The 19,400-nt window shown below is 41.9% G+C and overlaps 1 protein-coding gene across 1 annotated transcript in view; it reads right to left on the bottom strand.

Moving 5' to 3' along the window:
- TRHR (thyrotropin releasing hormone receptor) overlaps positions 1-18,385 on the bottom strand; it is a 39,352-nt gene extending 20,967 nt beyond the window's left edge. The window contains exons 1-2 of the mRNA XM_039222968.1: positions 18,215-18,385; positions 16,813-17,685 (exon numbers count right to left, since the gene is read on the bottom strand). Coding sequence (XP_039078899.1) covers positions 16,813-17,601 — 789 coding nt within the window. The 5' untranslated portion in view covers positions 17,602-17,685; positions 18,215-18,385. The remainder of the gene's footprint in view (positions 1-16,812; positions 17,686-18,214) is intronic.
- Positions 18,386-19,400: the final 1,015 nt, after the last annotated feature.

Here is a 19,400-nt window from a genome sequence, read left to right as displayed (position 1 = left end):
ATCTAACAGCTTACCAAGATGTTTTACACCCTTTTTAAAAAAGTTTGTATGTATTTGAGACAGAAAGAGAGAGAGAGAGCATGCGAGCAGGGAGACAGAGAATCCCAAGCAGGTTCCATGCTGTCAATGCAGAGCCTGCTGCGGGGCTCAATCTCATGAACCCTGAGATCATGACCTGAGCCGAAACCAAGAGTAGGGTGGTTAACCTACTGAGCCAGTCAGCCGCCCTAAATGTGTTGCTTCTGAGTGAAGACATTTCAATTGCTCTTTAGGGAAAAATGATTTTGTGAATTTTATCATTGCTAATTACCATATTTCAAGTCAGCTTTATGACAAATTATTGTTTTTGAAAGAATTCTTTATATTCCTCAGTGTTACTAAAGAACTTGACTTAATACTGAGATCATATCAGGTCAGTTTAGCTGAAGCAGAAAGGTGACCTTGAATAAATGGAATTCTAATTACAGTAGCTTTACTGTCTTTATGAAAGGCAGTGGGACTGCCTTAAAGTGGGCTTACATTTGGGTATCAGTTTGTCAAAATGAGAGTACCTTCCTTTAATGCTACTAAGACCTTTTTAATAAAATGTTTATTTTTGAGAGAGAAAGAGAGTGTGCAAGCAGGAAAAGGGCAGAGAGAGAGGGAGCCAAGAACCTCTTAATGACCATTAAAAATTATTTGAGAAGATAATTCATACTGTCACAGCCCAGAGTTTTTTGTCTTTTGACTAACTGGGCATAATAGGAACAGGGGTTTTCTTTCACTACCTTAGTCTTCACGATTAAAAAACTAAATTCAAGACTGCATTTTCTACTTGTGGTATATGCATGGATAATTGTCTATATCAAAGCATGTTTAGGATGGATACAATAAGCCTGATGTGATTTAATAACCATCCTTAATTATTCTGAGGAAATGAGTAGAGTTGGGAAGGAGCCAGAAGCAGAAACTATTCATTAGCTTAAAAGCCATAGTCCAGAACGGAGTTTTTCCATGTGTCTGAAGTTTGGGTCTGCATTGGATTCTGAGTGGCTCGTACAGACTCCTTGAGTTGGGAGAGCTCCCCCCGGAACACACAAACATCGTATGAGGAACTGGTGCACTGATAAAGAGAAGATTATTATATGAGACATCTCTGCCTTTTGCCTTTAGTATCTCAAGGGTCTTGGTGAGGCACAAACACGCAGTATGCTTGCATAAGAACAAGAAGGGTCAAGCACCCTTGATCCTGCCAATCTCTGTTTATTACGAGTGTTTGCACTTCATAATGCCCTCTTTCTATGAGACAAAGTCAGGAGCAAAGTAAAGTCAAGAACTGTCTGCAGAATGAAGTTGTGTTACCTTTGTCAAAAGGCTAATTGCTTTTAAGTATGTTTCCAGCATCCTTCAGTGATAAATTGGAAAGAGCCGGAATGCTTGAGAGGAAGGAAAAAGACTGTGAACACCAGACACGTCAGCTGAGGGTGCTGATAAAGGAGAGACTTGGCTCAAGACTGTGAGGAAGAAGTGGTAGCCCATGAGCCGGTGCTGTTCACCATATTTTTGAGTAAGGGAATTATTGAGACATGGGGCTTCTACCGATTTGAGCAGGACTTCAGATGGGACTTTTTGGCAAATGTAGAAATCTCTGCCCTTGGTAATGCATCGAATCTTATCTAGTCACACCCTTTGTCATAAGATCCTTGCCTCAGCGAAAGGGAATGAAGAGCTAAATGTAAATTGTACTGGCTGTGGTGTGCCCTTCTTTGTAACAGAAAAGGAAACAACTTTGAAATGGCTCATCTAAATATGGCACCACACATGTAAAGACCTTAAGGACTAGTGTTTTTGGTTGCTCAAAGGGATGGATTTTCCTAATTTGCTTGCAACTTTTACTGGGAATGAGTCCCAGAACTGGCCCATTGCAAAGTGCTAGATGTCACTAAGAAATTCAGATTGCCCATATATTACTATCACAATTCCTTGTTTCTCAACATGAAGGGAACTTAATCCTATTATCATTCCACATGTTCTCTGCTTCTCCCACTCCCCACAGTGGACTGCTATCCTCCACCACTGCCTCTTCATGCTCAGGGCATGATTTTCCATTTGGTTTCATCGAGAGAAGAGAGATCAGCTTGTGAGAACTAACCACCTCCTATCTGATAACCTAAAAATAATCTGCAAACATGATCATCCTTATCTGTCTTCCTATATCATTCATTCCTTCTTTAATTGACTCATTTATCCATTTATTTGACATTCATTGATACTTCTGTGTGCCAGACACTGTGCGAGGTGCTGCAAACAGATCAGTGAATTTGACTCAATCTCTGCTGCCAGGAAAGGAAAGAAGCCCCTTTTCCCTCCCCAAGGTGATTGCTTTGCCTGCGCTCTTTCTGGCATTCCTTTGCATTTCCAGGGCCGTGCTCAGTCAACAGCGAGTCTGGCTCGCGTATCTGCAATACACTCCTCCCACTCTGCTAGCAGCTCTTTCCCATCAGGATTTGAAGGCTTAAGGTTTCTCCTGTATTAAACAGTAAACAAAATAAAATAAACAAAAATATCTTTTTTTCTGCGTGTCATCACTATGCAACCCCCCCATCCACCCTCTCTCTTATAATCAAATTTGTTAAAACAGCTGTCTACTCTTACTCTCTGTCTGGTTTTCCCCTCATCAATTCATTCACAATTTCATGAAATCTAATTTAGTTCCTCTAATGCTTTATGGGAATTGTACTCACAAAGGTGACCAATGCCTGTCTGGGGTGCTTTCTCAAGTTCTTATCTTTACCTCTTTCTATTGACCTCTGTGGAAAGTCTCCTTTGGCTTTTTTTTTTTTTTAATGTTTTTAAATTTATTTCTAGGGGAGAGAGAGAGAGAGAGAGATAGCGTGAGCAGGGGAGGGTCAGAGAGAGAGGGAGTCACAGACTGAAACAGTCTCCAGGCTCTGAGCTGGCAGTCAGCCCAGAGCCCGACGCGGGGCTCGAACCCACGAACCGCGAGATCATGACCTAAGCGAAAGTCGGACGCTTAACCGACTAAGCCACCCAGGCGCCCCTCCTTTGGCTTTTGTGACTCTACTTTCTCCTGGCTTTCCTCCTCCCTCTCTGGCAATTCCTTCTGTTTCTTTTATAGGCTCCTTCATCCCTTCTCCCCAGAATTCTAGCCTCTCCTGGGTTTCTTTTCTATTCCACAGTTTCCCCCAGAATCCCCAACAAACCATCTGGACACTGATTGTCCAAGGTCTGTGTTTCTTCTGAGGCCAGGTGTTTCTTTTGAGCTCTAAATCTATACTTCACACCGCACCCTTGTGTTCTCTAGACACTTGAAATTCAACATGGGCAAAGCTGAATTTAATATGCCCACTGCCCTGAGATGTTTTTTTCCACTAATTGTCCTCATTTAGGGAAATTACACTATCCAATTAATAATAACAAATACCTAGCATTTATCATTTCCATGTTCCAGGTACGATGCACAGTGCTTTATCTGGATTTTTACACTAAATCCTAATAATTACCTTGAGAGATGGGTTCATTATTATTGTGCTTTTTACAGAATGTGCAAAGTGAGTCAAATTAACTTGCTCATCTTACGTAGTCAGTGGCCAACCCCGGCTCTGCTATAGTGCACGAGTCTCCAGAATGCAGACTGTCAACTATCATACTTCTTTCTCAATGGCTCAAGTGACTTATCTTTGATTCCCTCTGTCCTGCTTTCTACACATCTACTCACACCAAGTCTATTGATTAGATTCTAAATGTAACTTATTTTTTCTATTCTTACTGCCATTTACCTTATAATGTGAAGCCTTTGTAGAATCATTCCGATTATTATCATCCATATTGTTGCAGCCCTCTCCCAGCTAATGCCCTTGACTTTGGTCCAATCTGTTGCCTAGATCAAGACAATGATCTTCCTCAAGCACATATCTGATGATAATATGCCTCACCTTGCAGTCTTTTGATGACTTTGCATAGCCCCTTAGAATATTGTCTAAATCCTTCAATATCTTAGATAAAGATTTTGTTTCCTGGTCCCTGCCTGTCTCATTAGACTCATTTTTTATTGCCCAGTTTTAATGAGCTATGTGCACTCCTCCGGGCTGATGGCGCTCTTTCCGGACCCCTGGCCTTCCCTCGCATAATTCCCACTGCATAAACCATCTTTCTTCCCTTCTTCACCCACAAAACTTCTATTAATTTACAAGGTGCAGCTTAAGAATCCTCTTTTCCAGAAAGCCTTCCTGATGCCCATCTACGCCTAAGCCATCTACGTCAGTAGAACTAAAAGAATACCACTCTGTTCTTTTTCTGATAACATTTATTCCTTTGTGGCTTTAATTATCGATTTACTTTCCTGATTTTCCTATTGGACTGTGAACTTTTTGTAATCAGGAACTGTAACTTGTTCATGTTTGTATCCTAGCCGGTAACACAGAGCCTGATATATACTAGGTTTTCAATTAAATCATAAATGAGTAGGTGCAATTCTGTCCTTACTTCCACTCTTTTCCCATTCCATATAATAACACATTGGAAGGAATTGTAATAATTTAAAAAGGATAACATCTCCACTGTGTACCACAGTTGGTTTACACAAAAGTCTTGATTTGATTGCTCTTGATTAATTTAATATAGAAATGGCTGGAGATCCAACCTAGCACTTTATATTTTCTGGTTAAATATTTCTCCCGTAAATCTACCCTGAGTCTGAGCCCATTCTCATCTTTCCTGGTAAAACAGAAAATATATCAGTGCACGTTGTTTCTCCTGCCCTCCCTCCCCCACATTTTCTGTATGCATTGTCTTTCACGTTTGCTGACTTGAATCAGTCACAAAGCCAAACTTCTACTAGAGCAAGATGGCAGGATGTCAGTCCTGCATGGTATTGGAGGCTCCAGTTACTTGACTTTACAAATAATCCTTAAAAATTCACGGGGTGCTCTGCATTTACCCTGCTTCTGCTCTCTCTTACTCTCACGACGGTGTTGCCTTTCTCACTGAGTCACAGCTGCCTTCTCTAAGCTCAGAGCTGCTGCCTGCAGAAAATATGCTGAGTTCTCCCATAGCCATAAATCCTGATAAAGCTCAGACAACAGCAGCGCAGAACGGAGAAGCACAGGATGCTTTACCTCCTTGCAGTCACTACACAATCATGCTCAGGTGAGCTATGCTAGAGGGACAGCCTCAAGTCACTAGTGCTGCTTATGAAAGGCTGCAGGATTTTCTTTTCCAAAAGGACTTTTTTTTTTCCTATTTTTATTTCAACTAAACAGGGCTGTCAGGTGTTTTGCATTATTCACTCTATTTTGTGTGCACATTTAGGCTTGTTTAATTTTCAGAGCGAATTTAATTTGTAGTTGAAGTTCTCATGCACCTTGCATGTGGCTACGAAGGGCTGTGTTTGACTCTGGTGGCAAGGCCATGGCTTCCCAGATTTAGATAAACCCACTTACTCTTAGAAACTTCCCTCTCTCCTTGGCTCATTATTCTTTCTTTATTTTCTCTTCCGACTGGAGGCAAGGCTTCTACTATACCTCTGTCTTTGGCCCTCTGGCCATGTTCCAAGAGGGGGAAATAGGTCTTTTTATCCAGCAAAGACTCCAGTTCCCTTCCAGCCTCCTAATTATAAAGATTCTTTCAGAACTCGGTTTTTGTCAGTCTGCCCTTTGCTCTCTTTAGATTTAACCCAAGTTACACCTTCTTTCCATTATACTAATGATCCCCGAAAGCACATATTTGATCCTGACCACTCCACTCACGATGTAAAATTTTCCAAATCCTAAATACAGTAAAAAATTATCCTCCTCTGACAGTGAAAGTTTCAGACAGTGCTTTTGACATGTTTCCCTCAATGTTTCTCTCAACAATTCCACCATTTGCAGGTTCCAGAAAAGAACTACTACTAGAGTCATATTTGGCCCTTCCGTCTTCCTCATCCTTTACTCCCAGTCCTTATTCATTCAGTCACTTATCAGTATGTTCCAAGGCACCGTGGACACAAACACAAATGGGATAATGTTGCCGCCACTGTGGAATGCGCGATCTGGTGGCAGAGACATCTGAACAAATTATTACAGCAACACAGTGTCCTGCACAGATGTGAGAACAAAGTGCTACTGGGGGGAGGGAGAAACCTCAAATGCTGGCTGCCAGTGCGCTCTGGAAAGCCTGCTCTGAGAGGTGATCAATGAGGGGTGGGTTAGAAGCGCCAGGTCCGAGAAGGGGCTGCAGAAAGCTTCCAGCTCAGAGTTCGCACGCTGGCTTGGACGCAAGACAGAGAGGGGCCAGTTTAGGAAACTGCTCTTGGAATGGGGTGCTGGGGATTGAAGATGGGTTTGGGGGAGTAGACAACAGCTCATAAATGTCCCTGTATGCCATGATAACGTTACATTACGCCTGTAAGACACAGGATATTGGCGATTCCAGCCACCGTAGGGATGCTATCGAGTGTGCATTTTGGGAGGATCTTAGCAGCACTCTGGTGCTGATGACCCAGAGGAGGGAGATAAGGGCCTGGAGACTAGTTGAGAAGCTCTGGCAAGAGCCTGGAGAGGCAGGAGCTGGCCTCTGGGTCTGCCTCCCAGAGGGGCAAGGAGACACCGGTGCGGAGGAAGTAGTGCGAGAGAGAAGACATCAGCTGTGGGAGAACTTCAGTGGAAAACGTTGCAGGTATAATGGTATGAGGAGAACAGGGAGCTTTGAAAAAGGCATTTAAAGCACAAAAAGAAGGAACTGCTTATGGTCCCATAAAGGGACAGACAGAGGTCACCAAGGCTGGAATGGAAACTCCAAGGGCAGCTCAGTCACTTTGTACATGCTCTTCCATGGCATTGCTCAATGGAGAGACCATGGAGCCACCAGCCAGGTGCTGGTGGGGAAACTGCACTGGGTTTCTGGTCTTATCGATCCATTCCCAGCCTGCGTGTCCTCCACATTTATTTCCCATGTCTATCACGGACCATTGGCTCACATCTAGCTAATCTCATCAGAGGTCTTCAGATAGAACATGCATTTTTAAATTCTGGGCTTTTTTCTCCTATTGATAATACTGTCACATCTTTCCCTTCTCCCTCCTTTATCTGGGAGGATCTCTCTTCCCTCTTTCTCTTGAACCCTCTGGACCCCTTTCATCCTACCAGCTCCAGGAAACTTACTTAAGCCTCCACCAATCTCACCTTTATTTGCTTTTCTCTTGCCCTTATGGTTGATACTATATCAGCTCTGGAGCGGGAGTGTGGGTTCAATCCCGGCTTTGCCACAACCAGCTGTGTGACCCAGAGTAGGACACTTAGCACCCCCCATGCCTTCACATTCTCTTCTATAAATAGTTACTACTTCCCAGCATTGTTGTGAGAATGTAATGAGTTAGTTCAAATAAAACAGTACAGAATACATAGTAAAAAGTCTGTGACACTTAGCTTCTGTTAGGTATGTAAGTTTTGTATTACACTTATATTTCTCTCTGGGCACGTAGTAGGAGCTCAGGAAGTATTTACTAATTTGATCTTACTAATATGCTGTTAGATGATCCTGGAAAATCTATCTCTATTATCACCTCTAAACCTTGTCTTCTTCAGGAAAGAATTACCAGTTTATATTTTTGCTGTGTCATGAATAAGGAGGGAGCAAATGACATTTCAAATATAGCATACATTTAAGTACAGTAAATACGAATTACTGAATACTTCTTATAGACTAGGCATTGCCTTGTAGCAATCTTATGAGCAGGTATCGTTCGTATCCTATTTTACATATGAATAAACTGAAGTATCAAGAAATAAAATAAATTATCCAAAGTAAAAGAGCAGGGACTTATGTTTTTCTTTCTTTCTTTTTATTTTTCTTTCTTCTACTTTAGGAGAGAATGAGGGAGGAGAAGGGTAGAAGGAGAGAGAGAAAGAAAAGCCCAAGCAGGAGTGGAGCCCGACGCGGGGCTCGACCAGGACCCTGGGATCATGACCTGAGCTGAAATCAGGAGTTGGATGCTCAACTGACTAAGCCACCCAGGTGCCTCTATGTGTTTCTGACTCTAGAGCTCATGCTCACCTGTCTTCCAATACATGTCCAATACATGGGACCTCTTGATCCAACTGCAGCCCAAGGTTGAGACGTGAGATGCACAGATAGGTGTGAAAGAGTCAAGAGTGGAGAGGGCACTACAGGTGGGAAAAAATTGCATGAGCAAGATTGTAAAATATAAATGAGACTGGTATGTGTGGGAGAATCTGGTAAGAGACACCTGAATTGGCGGGGAAGGACTTATCCTTATTCGAAGGAATTGACGGGGAAGGACTTATTCCTTATTCGAAGGAATCAACTTATCTGTGTTTACAGATAAGTCTGCTCTTCTGTGTTCTGTGTAAGTGACTTACTCTGTGGGAGGCTTGCTATCCAGCCTGAAGCACACTGTTCACCCCTCCCTGTTGCCTCTTCTGCGCATGTGCACTCTAACCTTCTCTTTTTTCCAGCTGTTTCTAATGGCGATCTTCGATATCACTAGAAGTTCCTTAAGATAGTGACTATCCCTGGTTTTCCAGAGCAATGCCTGACATGAAATTGGCACACAATAAATGTATATTGAATTGAAGAAAGAATGGATAAAACAAAGCCAAAATAATGATGAAAGGGTCAGACCTTAGAGAGGTTAAGAGCTAGTCAGAGGAGATTGGGGATATTCCTTTTGAAAGAGGATGATGTGTGCAAATTGCTTTAGGAAAATTAGTCACATAGGGGCACTTAGATAGATTTATTCTCATCTTTATACCTCTGCTGACACTATTTTCCTTCCCTGAGTTGCTATCCCCCTACCTCTCTGGCCAGCCTGTCCAGTGCAGCTCTCACCTTACAGAGGGTATTTTAAAAGCTCATCAGAAAGCCAACAAGATTTTGTACAAAAGGTAAATTATTATTTGAGTCTGCCATATTTCTAAGTTAGCCTGTCCTGTCTGGGAGGGGAAATCATCATAAAAAGCCTTGCCTACTCACATAGTCATCATCATACTGGGTAATTGCCAGTGTGGCTACTTTGGAATAAAACAGGGATTCAGTAGGGGCTTTGGTATCGGGGTTATGGGTTCGAGCCCCCTGTTGAGTGTAGAGATTACATAAAGTGGAATAAAATAAAATATTTTTAAAAGAGGATTCAATAAAAGGCAAGAAAATTGCAATTAAAATCAGAGAAGACTATAGCATAAATTCACAAAAATTTTTCATGGAGCAAAATGATACTGGAATCAACCAAACCCCAAAGTAAGTGTGCATGTCATTTGCACAAATAGTTAACAACTGGCTCTCCACAAAAAAAGCGAGACACTGAATTATCATATTTGCTGATTTCTGTAGTTTAAAAAATGACACCCATGGCCAACTGTAAGCAACCACCATGACATTACTGAATGCGGAGCTGGGAAGACACGCTAACAACCTACTCTTCCGAAGCCTGTATTTTTTGGCTGCAATACACGACTATGTATACATACTTTTGGAAGCCTGCTATATGCCGGACACAGTGCTGAGATCACTGAGGATACAAGGTCCTACTCTTAAGGATGTTAGTGGCAGTAGGAATGTGGACAGACTAACAATAATGATGCTAAGAATTACTAAATTAGCAGTATATGCAAAGTATTACAGAAACATAGGTAGGACATCTAACATACATAGTTATAGCTAGGCATTTAGTTACATAAATCTGCCTGAGTTATTCAGGGAAGGCTTGGCGGGGTACCTGGGGGCATCATTTTATCTGAGACTCAGAAGATAATTGGGAGTTTACCAAATGAGGGGCATTCTGGCTGAGAGAACAAATTCAGAGAATGACAAATAATTCAGTATCACTACAGCATAAAGTATAAGTTAGGAGAGCCACAAGAGAATAAGCTGAAAATGTAGGAAGGAGGCAGGATCTTATTTGTTAATGCTAAGGTGTTTAAATTGTAGGCCTCAGGGAGCCATACGAATCACTTGGATAACAGATCTCTGTGTTAGAGCAATGCCCTAGTGAGCAGTGTGCAGAATGATTTGGGGGAGACTGAGAGGCCGCTGAGGTGTGTGCTGAATTAGAGCAGGTGGTCAGTGGTCAGCGAGGAGAATGGTAGCGTGAGTGGGGTACGTAAAATATGAGAGGAGCTGGAGTCACTCAGACCTGGGTATACAGGGCAGAAGGCATCTTAGAAGGACTCCCGGATTTCTGGGTTGGGACTATCAAATAAGAAAGAAAGAGGAAGATAGGAGTTTATGAAGAAAATAATGGGTTTAGTCTCAGACATATTGGATTTGATGCACTTTCATGGTGTCCAAAAAAGAATAAAGTGTTTGCTAGAGCTGTGTGCTGGAGACTCATAAGTGAGCACGGACGAGAGCAGGGAGAATGAGAAAGGGCAGGGTTGTGGAGGCAAGAAGGGGTCAGATGCAACAGGGCCAGACTACCTCCACCGGACAACTTCTTTTTGTCGCCCAGCTGCAACGACACCAGCACTAGACTGTTCTGACCCTGACCCTGCCCAGCCATCTCCCAGTCCCTCTTCTGTGGAGCTCTCTTCTTCCTCTCCTGGTCTTCTTAGTGCAGCTTTTAGACCTTCTGTCCATCTTTATAGGATCAACTCAATGCCACATACTCCACAAAGCCTGCCTCCTTTCTCCCCCATTTCACTTCTCTCCTCCCGACGCTGTGTCCTCTATCCAGAACATGATGGGCTGCTCGGGATCGTGTGTGCACATTGCCAACAGTGAGCTTCTTGATGGTGAAGAGTTCATCTCTTTATGTCCCTGGACCCTCCACACTTAGGACAGTGCTAGATGATTTTAGGATTATGGAAGGATGTTTCATTAAATTGAGGAAGATATTGAATATAAAATGCCCCCCTGCACAATTTTGCTTGGTGTTGACCTTGCTCTAGCTTTATATTTCTCATCCTTCCCCCAACCCATAAAGAAAAGGTAAAGGAGCCTCAAGACATGGTGCTGGCCCAGGCTTCCTCTGTCTGGAGATTGGGAGATCTGCTTGCAGCTTGAAGAATTCACAAGAGGCTCTGTAAAGCATTACAGTTTGTCATTATCAAGGTTAGCTGATTTTAAGGGGTGTGTGTGTGTGTGTGTGTGTGTGTGTGGCCAAATTAAGCATGCTGTAGGAGTACAGGTTTTTCCCTTTTTGTAGGCATATAGGAAAACTTATTTTTCTCTACTGGTGAAATTATGGCTTGGAGCCACAAATATAAAACTAAGAATAAACAATGTTCATCTAACCAAGGGACACAAAACACATAACTTCAGGGGATTTTCACTGAGTTGGCTTACGGGGTATGTACAGAGTCTTTCCTTACACAGGATGTGAATGGGAAAATGCAAAGCTATTCTCTGACAATAGAAATAAGATGGCTCATTTAGATACCTGTGTGCCACGTGAAAACAATCATACTTTTCTTCCAGCGTAGACACCTTTATTCTATGAAGGATATAGTTGAGCCCAGACAAATGAAGCAAATTAAACAATTAGAAATGAAAAAAAAGATCTGTGAAAATAGTCACAGTAAAACATGAGAAACCTCGGATTTAGGCCTAATGCTGAATAGTTTAGTATCTTTAATTTGCCTGGTAAGATTAGTCATTGATTAAGCTCCCAAGACAACTTAAAGGATTCTGTGCTTCCAAATACCAGCTCTGCTGCCTGATATTATACCATTATGCCTCCTTTCCATCCCTTATGACCCCTCCAGCATCTTTAAGGATTTTCCTTGTTCAAGGTTTTTTCTTAAAAAGTAAGTCAATTAGGGTGCCTGACTCTCAGTTTTAGCACAGGTCATTATCTCCTGGTTCTGTGAGTTTGAGCCCCACATCAGGCTCTGTGCTGATGATGTGGAACCTGCTTGGGATTCTCTCTCTCTCTCCCTGCCCCTTCCTTGCTCATACTGTCTCTGTGTCTCTCAAAAATGAATAAATAAACGTTAAAAAACCCTTGAAATACCTTTTAAAAAAAAGTAAATAGCACTGGAGGCAGGACTTGGAAGGAGACATGAGAAGAGAAAAGACACATTTAAGCCCTTTCTTTATCTCAGTTCTCTATTTTGCAGAGAACTGGAGTGTGCCAAAGGGCTGGAGATCAGTGAGAAAGGACAGGCAGGAAGGAGGGGTGGTGGAGGGGACAGGTGGGAAGAGAGCAAAGATGAATTTTGTCACATGCATCTCACTGGATTTTAACAAGGAGTCTATGAGCAATTGTTATTCCCTTTTTATTGATGAGAAAATCAAGGCTAAGAGAAACTGAATCAATTTTACCCATTGTCTTTTACTCTGCTATTCTCCTTGAGAATTTCAATTTCAACACTTTATATAAAGGCAGAGTATAAATGATATATACATATGTATTTCTGTAATTATATACAAAAGATCAGGTAAAAACATAAGAAAAAGAATATAAGCAAATGCTAATAAACTATGGTTTGGGGAGGTGGGGTAAGACACGCCTTTTTCTTATTCCTAGTTTTCTGTGTTTCCCATAATATGCACGATTGCTTCGTATTGTCATCAGCAATAGCAATAGCAACAACAACAAAAGGCATGTATCACTTTAAAAAGAAAAACTGTGGGGCGCCTGGGTGGTTCAGTCAGTTAAACATCCGACATAGGCTCAGGTCATGATCTCATGATTCCTGAGTTTGAGCCCTGCATAGGGCTCTGTGCTGACAGCTCAGAGCCTGGAGCCTGCTTCAGATTCTGTGTCTCCCTCTCTCTCTGCCTCTTCCCTGCTCACGCTCTGTCTCTGTCTCTCAAAAAATAAATAAATGTTCAAGAAAATTTTTTTAAAGAAAGCTGATTTGTTTCCTGGGCTAGCAATGTTTTTCTGGTAAGGTAGAAGGCTGGTAAGAAATGTATGGAAACAAAGACTGGTATTTTAAAGGCTTCTTTAGTCAAATAAAACCCATACTGAAAAATTTGCCATAAACTCAGAGCTTCTATTTGGACTCTGTTCCACAGTTTTCCCACCAGAGAAAAGAGAAACTAATTAGAACGACTGAATGCAAAAGAAAACTGGTAGTCTGATGCATACAATGTTCTGTGGATCCCTGTGGAGATAAATACTTGCACTGAATGTGTGTATCCATGGTATAGTCTGGTACCAAGATGTGTCAGTGCCTCCAAAGCTCCGAAGGATCCAATCAATTCTTTTGAAATACACAGTCAGTAATGGAGATATTTTATCTACACAATGCTCCACATGTGAATCGGCACTGTGTGAATAGAGCTGAAATGTGACAGATGGGACCATTTAAACCTTATCTCCTCAATATCAAAACATCCAATTAACAAGCAAAAGATTTAGTCAATCAGACAAATATTTTTCTACCCAGGTCCAAGCCTGGATTTTGAGTAATTTATTTCGTTGAACTTGCCAAATATTTAGTCAGTTTCCTAAAATGTATTTAAATCTCTAAATAATAGGGAGAAAAAAAGATCTGATTTGGATTTTCTGCATGGGGGATACAAGTTGAAAACAAACAAAAATGCACGTGTGTCCCTTACATATAAATGCTCTTTTATTTCCTTTTTAAAACGGACTTCTCTTAGGCTATGCACATTTGACTTTAATAACTTGATTAGAAAGACCTGGCCCAGACAGAGTGTTTATTAAAATGTAAATTAATCTTGCCTGAAAGAAAAAATATGCAGAGAAAATATTGAAATAAAAGACCCTGGGTTATAGTAGGTAGAGCTTTGAGCCTTTTGAAGATTTAAGAAAAGAACAATTTTAGGAAAGAAAAAGGCCAAACGAGAGGTGCATTGATTTTGGACAAAACTGGCTCTCCTCCTGCCTGGCTCTCAGCCCCACTCAGTGATCTGGGCAACTTGCGTCTTCTAGGCTCAGAGCCCTGGTGCTGTGCTGTCTCCCGCCAGGGCGTCCATTATGTTCACCCATTACCCTTTCCTTCTTTGAAACATATCTCTGGTTCACACCTTACTTTAGGTTCTCTTGATGGAGAATCTTACTGACTCATGCCTGAATCACTACCAACCATTTCCAGAGTGGCCTTTCTGCCAATGGTCTCCTGCCCCCCGAAATCTCTCATCCACACATTGGTCACCACCCCGAAATCATGTTGCTCACTGCTGCTTCCTGCTCATCACCCACAGCTCCTTTCTCTGCCTGATAGTTGGGATCCTCTACAGCCCCTTCTCTGTCTCTGAACCCCTACCCCCACTCCCATTAATACAATTTTTCTTTTTACTGCTCCCCCAAATACGTCACTCATTTTAATCAACCAAGTCACTCAATACCATAAAAATCTCATTCCGTGTGCCCTTCCTTGTCTCCTTTCCAAACCCATAACATTCTCATCCCAGCCAGGTCCTTTCCATGTGGAGTACTGTCCTCTTGACTTTAACTTTCCAAATGAGCTCCATCCTTTCAGAGCATTTTCAAATGCCACCTCTTCCATGAAGCCTTCTTTGATCCCTTTAGCCCCATAATTTTCTTTCTTTTCTCTGAACTGCCATCGCATCTGTAATCACGACTGAATTTCATGACATATGACTTAAATGCACTTCTATTGATTTATATGCCATCCTGTGTTTCTTAATGAGGGTGTTGCTGGCATTTGTGACAGGGCACTTGTTCAACATGCAGGCCAGTCTTGCACATTTCAGGGCATTTGGTGCCCCTCACTCTTGAATGCTATAGGACAGTGATGTTATTGTGACAAACCGAAATGCTCTGAATACATTCCCAAAAGCTTTAATTAAAACTTTAATCTCCCTTTAAAGTTCCTTAGAGTGATTACTATATCATATACACATTGGTTCAACAACTAAGCTGTTTAAATGGTGACTGTATATAGTATTTTAAAGAACAAATCTTTAATTCTCTTACTGTTGCCAACAGGTTACAAGACTAGGAAGAAGGCTAACTGACGGTCAGGTGTCAATCACTGTTCCATTTCATAAGATATTTCGTTGAACCCCATACCAAGTCCGGATGCTGCTATTTATCTTCATTTTATAAATGAGGAAACTGAGGCTCACAGGGTTCTGCTTATTGAAGGTCATCCTATTTGGTTAGAGACCTGGCATTTAAGCCCAGGATTGTTTGGGGCCAGATCTTTGACTTTTTCTACTACCCCCGGCCTCTACAAAGAGCCTATCTGTAACAGCTTTGAAATAGGAGTGTGAACATGTAACATAATTAGCCATTTAAAGCACATTATTAATGCTGATAGGTACTAATGGCTATAATTGAAAAGAAGGACATTAGTCCAAACAATTTTTTTTAGAATTTATAACAAGAATATAAATTGGAGCCTAATGAACAAATTTATTTTCTGACCCTCTTTGCTGCCGACATTAAACCATGTTTGATCTCTAGTTGAGATGTACATAATCTTTACTTTCTTACTGTATTTGTTAATGTTTGTCTTGGCAGATGGTCAACAGATCTCTCTAAATTTCCCTTAATCAAGTTTTGGGTAATGGATGGCCAAACATGCCCTGTATTAGCTAACAGTGCTAGACCCAAATCAATAGGGATCTAAGAGCTGGCAGTTCCCACATCTTCTCTGTCTAGTATCGAGGTATCTTCAATAATAAAAGTTCTACAAATCAAATCTCACAGTATCATTGAAGATATTGTATATACTCTTTTTAAATTGTAGTTTCTTATGCATTTCATGCATATCTACAACACCTATATTTATTATAGCTCATTTCAGTGTGTGCCCATATGTCCAATTAAAATTCTTCATATCTCAGCTAATCTAGAGTGTAGGAAGTAATAGCATGTATAATTTATATGCATACTTTTTAATATGCTTCCTCAGTTTCTATCTATGCACACAGGAAGAACTGCATGTCCTGCAGGGAGGGAGAGAGAGAGAGAGAGAGAGCAAGAGAGAGAGAGCAAGCAAGAGCCAGTACTGTTGATTTCAAGTTTTCTTTTTCAGCTATGAGAATAAATGTTTACCATGTGTTTATTCTGTTTAGCAGAGAAGGGAAAGGAACGGAAGACTAAGTTCATATGTAAATATAGCTGAATGTGTATATAGTACAAAAGTATTTTATTCCTATAGTGTCTTATAAGCCTTTTATACTCTAACAAAGTTACACTCCATCCACTAATAAAACTAATATTCAACTGTAACCACATCCACATTTGATGATCTGAAACCATAGAGGGGTTTTTAGTTATGCTTACCAGGAAAAACACATTTAAAAAATAAATCATTTTTTGTGACAAACAAATTGAGCTTGGTGTTAGCCTTTTTATCAGAACATTTCCTGAGCAAAGTGCATTTTCAGCTTGTGTATGCTGGGACATTTTGCAGGGAGCTGGGGGAGAGAGTGATAGAAACTTGCCCCACTAAAACTAGGAAGTCCAGGAACTGAACCCCTCTCATTTATACATCTCAGTGAGCATGTATAACTGTGGAATTATTGCTTTGACTCATCTTTTCTCAAACTACCTTATCAAATCTTTGTCATGAAACAATTCTTAAAGATATCCAGCTGCTCCCCACAGAAGCCACAACTGGTGTAAGTGTTTTGATAACATTTCCCAGAGAAGTCACAGACATTTTAAAGGTGGATTTCTAGAGTTTCTGTTTATATTTCCTTCTATCTTAACAGCACCTACACTGATACCTGCTGATATGCTATCACATTTCCCCCACCTATTTTTAGAGATGGATTTAGTATGTAAAGCAGAAGGTTATACTGTGAAACATTTGCGTGGTTGTATTTTGATTTTGCCATCAGCTAAGTAAGGCGAAGTGGATCCCATCCTGCAAGGGACTCTAGCCTACATTTCTTCTGTGGACTTGGAGGCTTTGGTTTGCTTACCTGCTTCCTTGAAGATACTGTGCTGTTGAAACATCTATTAGAGGCCTTTGAATTCATAGTCTTGTTCTGTTGGGTTGAGTCATTTTTCCATGTCTTAGAGTTTTCTTTAGGATCTGAAGGAATGGGGTTTAAGAAGAGGATCCTAGCTATGAATCCATAGAGGACGGTGGCCAGTATCATTGGCATAACATAAAAGACACCGAAGTCCATTAGGTAAATAGGTGAGTAGTAATTCCTGGAGATCTTGTAGCCACAGGCCACCACGATAGCATCTTTGTAGGTGCTAATATTGAGATCCAGCAAGAAGAACCAGAGCATACAGTAAATCGATGTGAAAGCCCAGACAAAGATGATGATCTTTTTGGCTCTGGAAAATGTGCAGAGAAACTGGGCTTTGATGGGGTGACAGATCGCTATGTACCTCTCAATGGTAAAAGCTGTGATGGAACAAGAGGAGGCATTAATGCCCAAGTACTGGAGGTAAGTGATGCAGAGACATCCCACATAGCCGTAGACCCAGGACCCATAGATACTGTCTGTTATGTTGGGAAGGCCCGCAGCCACCAGGACCATGAGATCGGCTACTGCCAGACTCACCAGGTAGCAGTTTGTGGGGGTCCTCATGTGCTTGGTTCTCATGACCACCAGGACTACCATGATGTTGCCCACGATGCCCAAACCACAAATAATGAGCACAAGGAAGATGGTGACCACTTGGTATTCTAAGGCCACCACTGCTCTGGGCTGAAGTTGTGTTTGGTTCAGTTCACTTACGGTCTCGTTTTCCATCTTTAGTGACTTGAAGTTTCCCTGAAACACTTCTCAAAACATCCTCTTCCTGGTGTCCTGGTTTATCTCTGTGGTTCTCTCTCCCTGTGAAGAGTTACAGTCCAAATTCATCACCATTTCAAATGGGGCCGGTCACCGACAGGTAGCTCTCTCTTCCTCTACTTTCACCTCCTGTGTTTCTACACTAACAGGGCTCACATGTACTTCTGAAAACTCCCTTTGAGGCAACTCTCTTGTAGGACAGAGCAACTGTTTCTGACCAGCTTAATAAGAGGCACCTGTTTCCTCTTAACGGCGAAAAGCGCGTAAGAGAAACCGAGAAAGCTCCCTATTTTGAAAGACTGCCCAGGAGGAAAAACTCAATGATCCCTCCTAGCTAAAAAATAAATACAAAGAGACCTCTTAGATGCTTGGGAAAAGTGTAAAGAAGAAACGTGTACCAGGGGGAAAAAGGCCAAGAGGCTCAATGATGAAGCTCAGTAGGAATTTAGCGTTTGCCTCTTTTGCTCTCCCAGGGTGGGATCGCTTGGCTACAAAATAGCAAGTCTCTGAGCCTACATTTCCCCATGCCCCCTGCCCTGCCTTCCCAGTGGCGACCAATTTCTCCTCTTACCTTCTCCTCTGTGGCGCTGCCTGCTTTCTCCAGGTGGATGAAGCAGTATTAAGTCCAAGTTTCCAGTCCTGTAGGAGGGTCTCGTCTACTTTGCTGACGGGGAGACCGTTTAGCAGCGCTCAGTCTTCAGACCTGCAGTACCTCTGAACCCTTGCAGCCCTTCCCAACCGCCGACAGACCACACAGCCGCAGGGGGAGCGGCAGCGGGAGCGGCAGCGTGAGGCTGTCAAATCACAGAGCGTCCCCTAATGAGCACACATGCTCTCTCTCCCTCCCTCCTTCCCTCTCTCTGTCTCTCTCTGTTTCTCTGTCTCTCTGTCGCTCTGACTCTCTCTCTCTCTCTCCCTCTCTCCCTCTCTCTGTCTCTCTCTCTCTCTCTCTCTCTCTCTCTCTCTCTCTCTCTCACACACACACACACACACACACACACACACACAGGCCAGTCAGTCCTCACTGATTCATTATCTCCCCGTGAAAGATTTCCTTTTAAATGTGCTGATGACACAGCCCTCAATCTGGAAGGCTGAAATCACAAGCAAAGGGTCCAGAAGCAGCTGGGACTGTAGCCTCTTCTCGCCCAAGTACCACCGGAATTCCAGCTCCTGAGCAGCCCTGAAATGTATTTACACTCCCTGTGTGGTAGGACTCCCCGATGGTAAATCTTTCTCCATCCGGACAGAGCCCTTGAACTCTGTCCAGCCCAGAACTATCCGTCTGAACTGAAATCAACTTCCTTCTCTGTGGAAACCCTTAAACTATTTCTCCAGTGAACTAGTGAATTTGGCTCCCTCCTCTCGTATTATATAAATGGAAAATGAGTTAAAATTGATTTTAAACCATTGCAACTGCAATCTTCTGAGGTTATAAAAATTATTTTTCAAAAAAATCTTTGAGCTTAAAATATTGATTTAAACCTATATATGATCTGTTAAGTTTGTTTTTCAACTCTGGCTCTGTGTACTTATTAGAATCTCTCTCTAACTGCTCTGGGTGCCTTTTCCCTATTCATCCACTTCTGGTATACCAACCACACATACTACCCAGCAAGGTTTTGTGTTCACTTATTTCCAGGTGGAAAACACATCGAGTGGAAATCTAGGCAGGGCCACTCTGGTACCACACCTCTGAAACAAAACTTCAAGGATCCATTTTTTTTTTTTTTTTAAGAAAAGTATACTTCAGCTTG

The sequence above is a fragment of the Hyaena hyaena genome, unplaced genomic scaffold (assembly GCF_003009895.1).
Source record: "Hyaena hyaena isolate Hyena2069 unplaced genomic scaffold, ASM300989v1 scaffold_1227, whole genome shotgun sequence".
NCBI lineage: Eukaryota > Metazoa > Chordata > Mammalia > Carnivora > Hyaenidae > Hyaena > Hyaena hyaena.
This window is presented reverse-complemented; position numbering and strand designations above follow the sequence as displayed.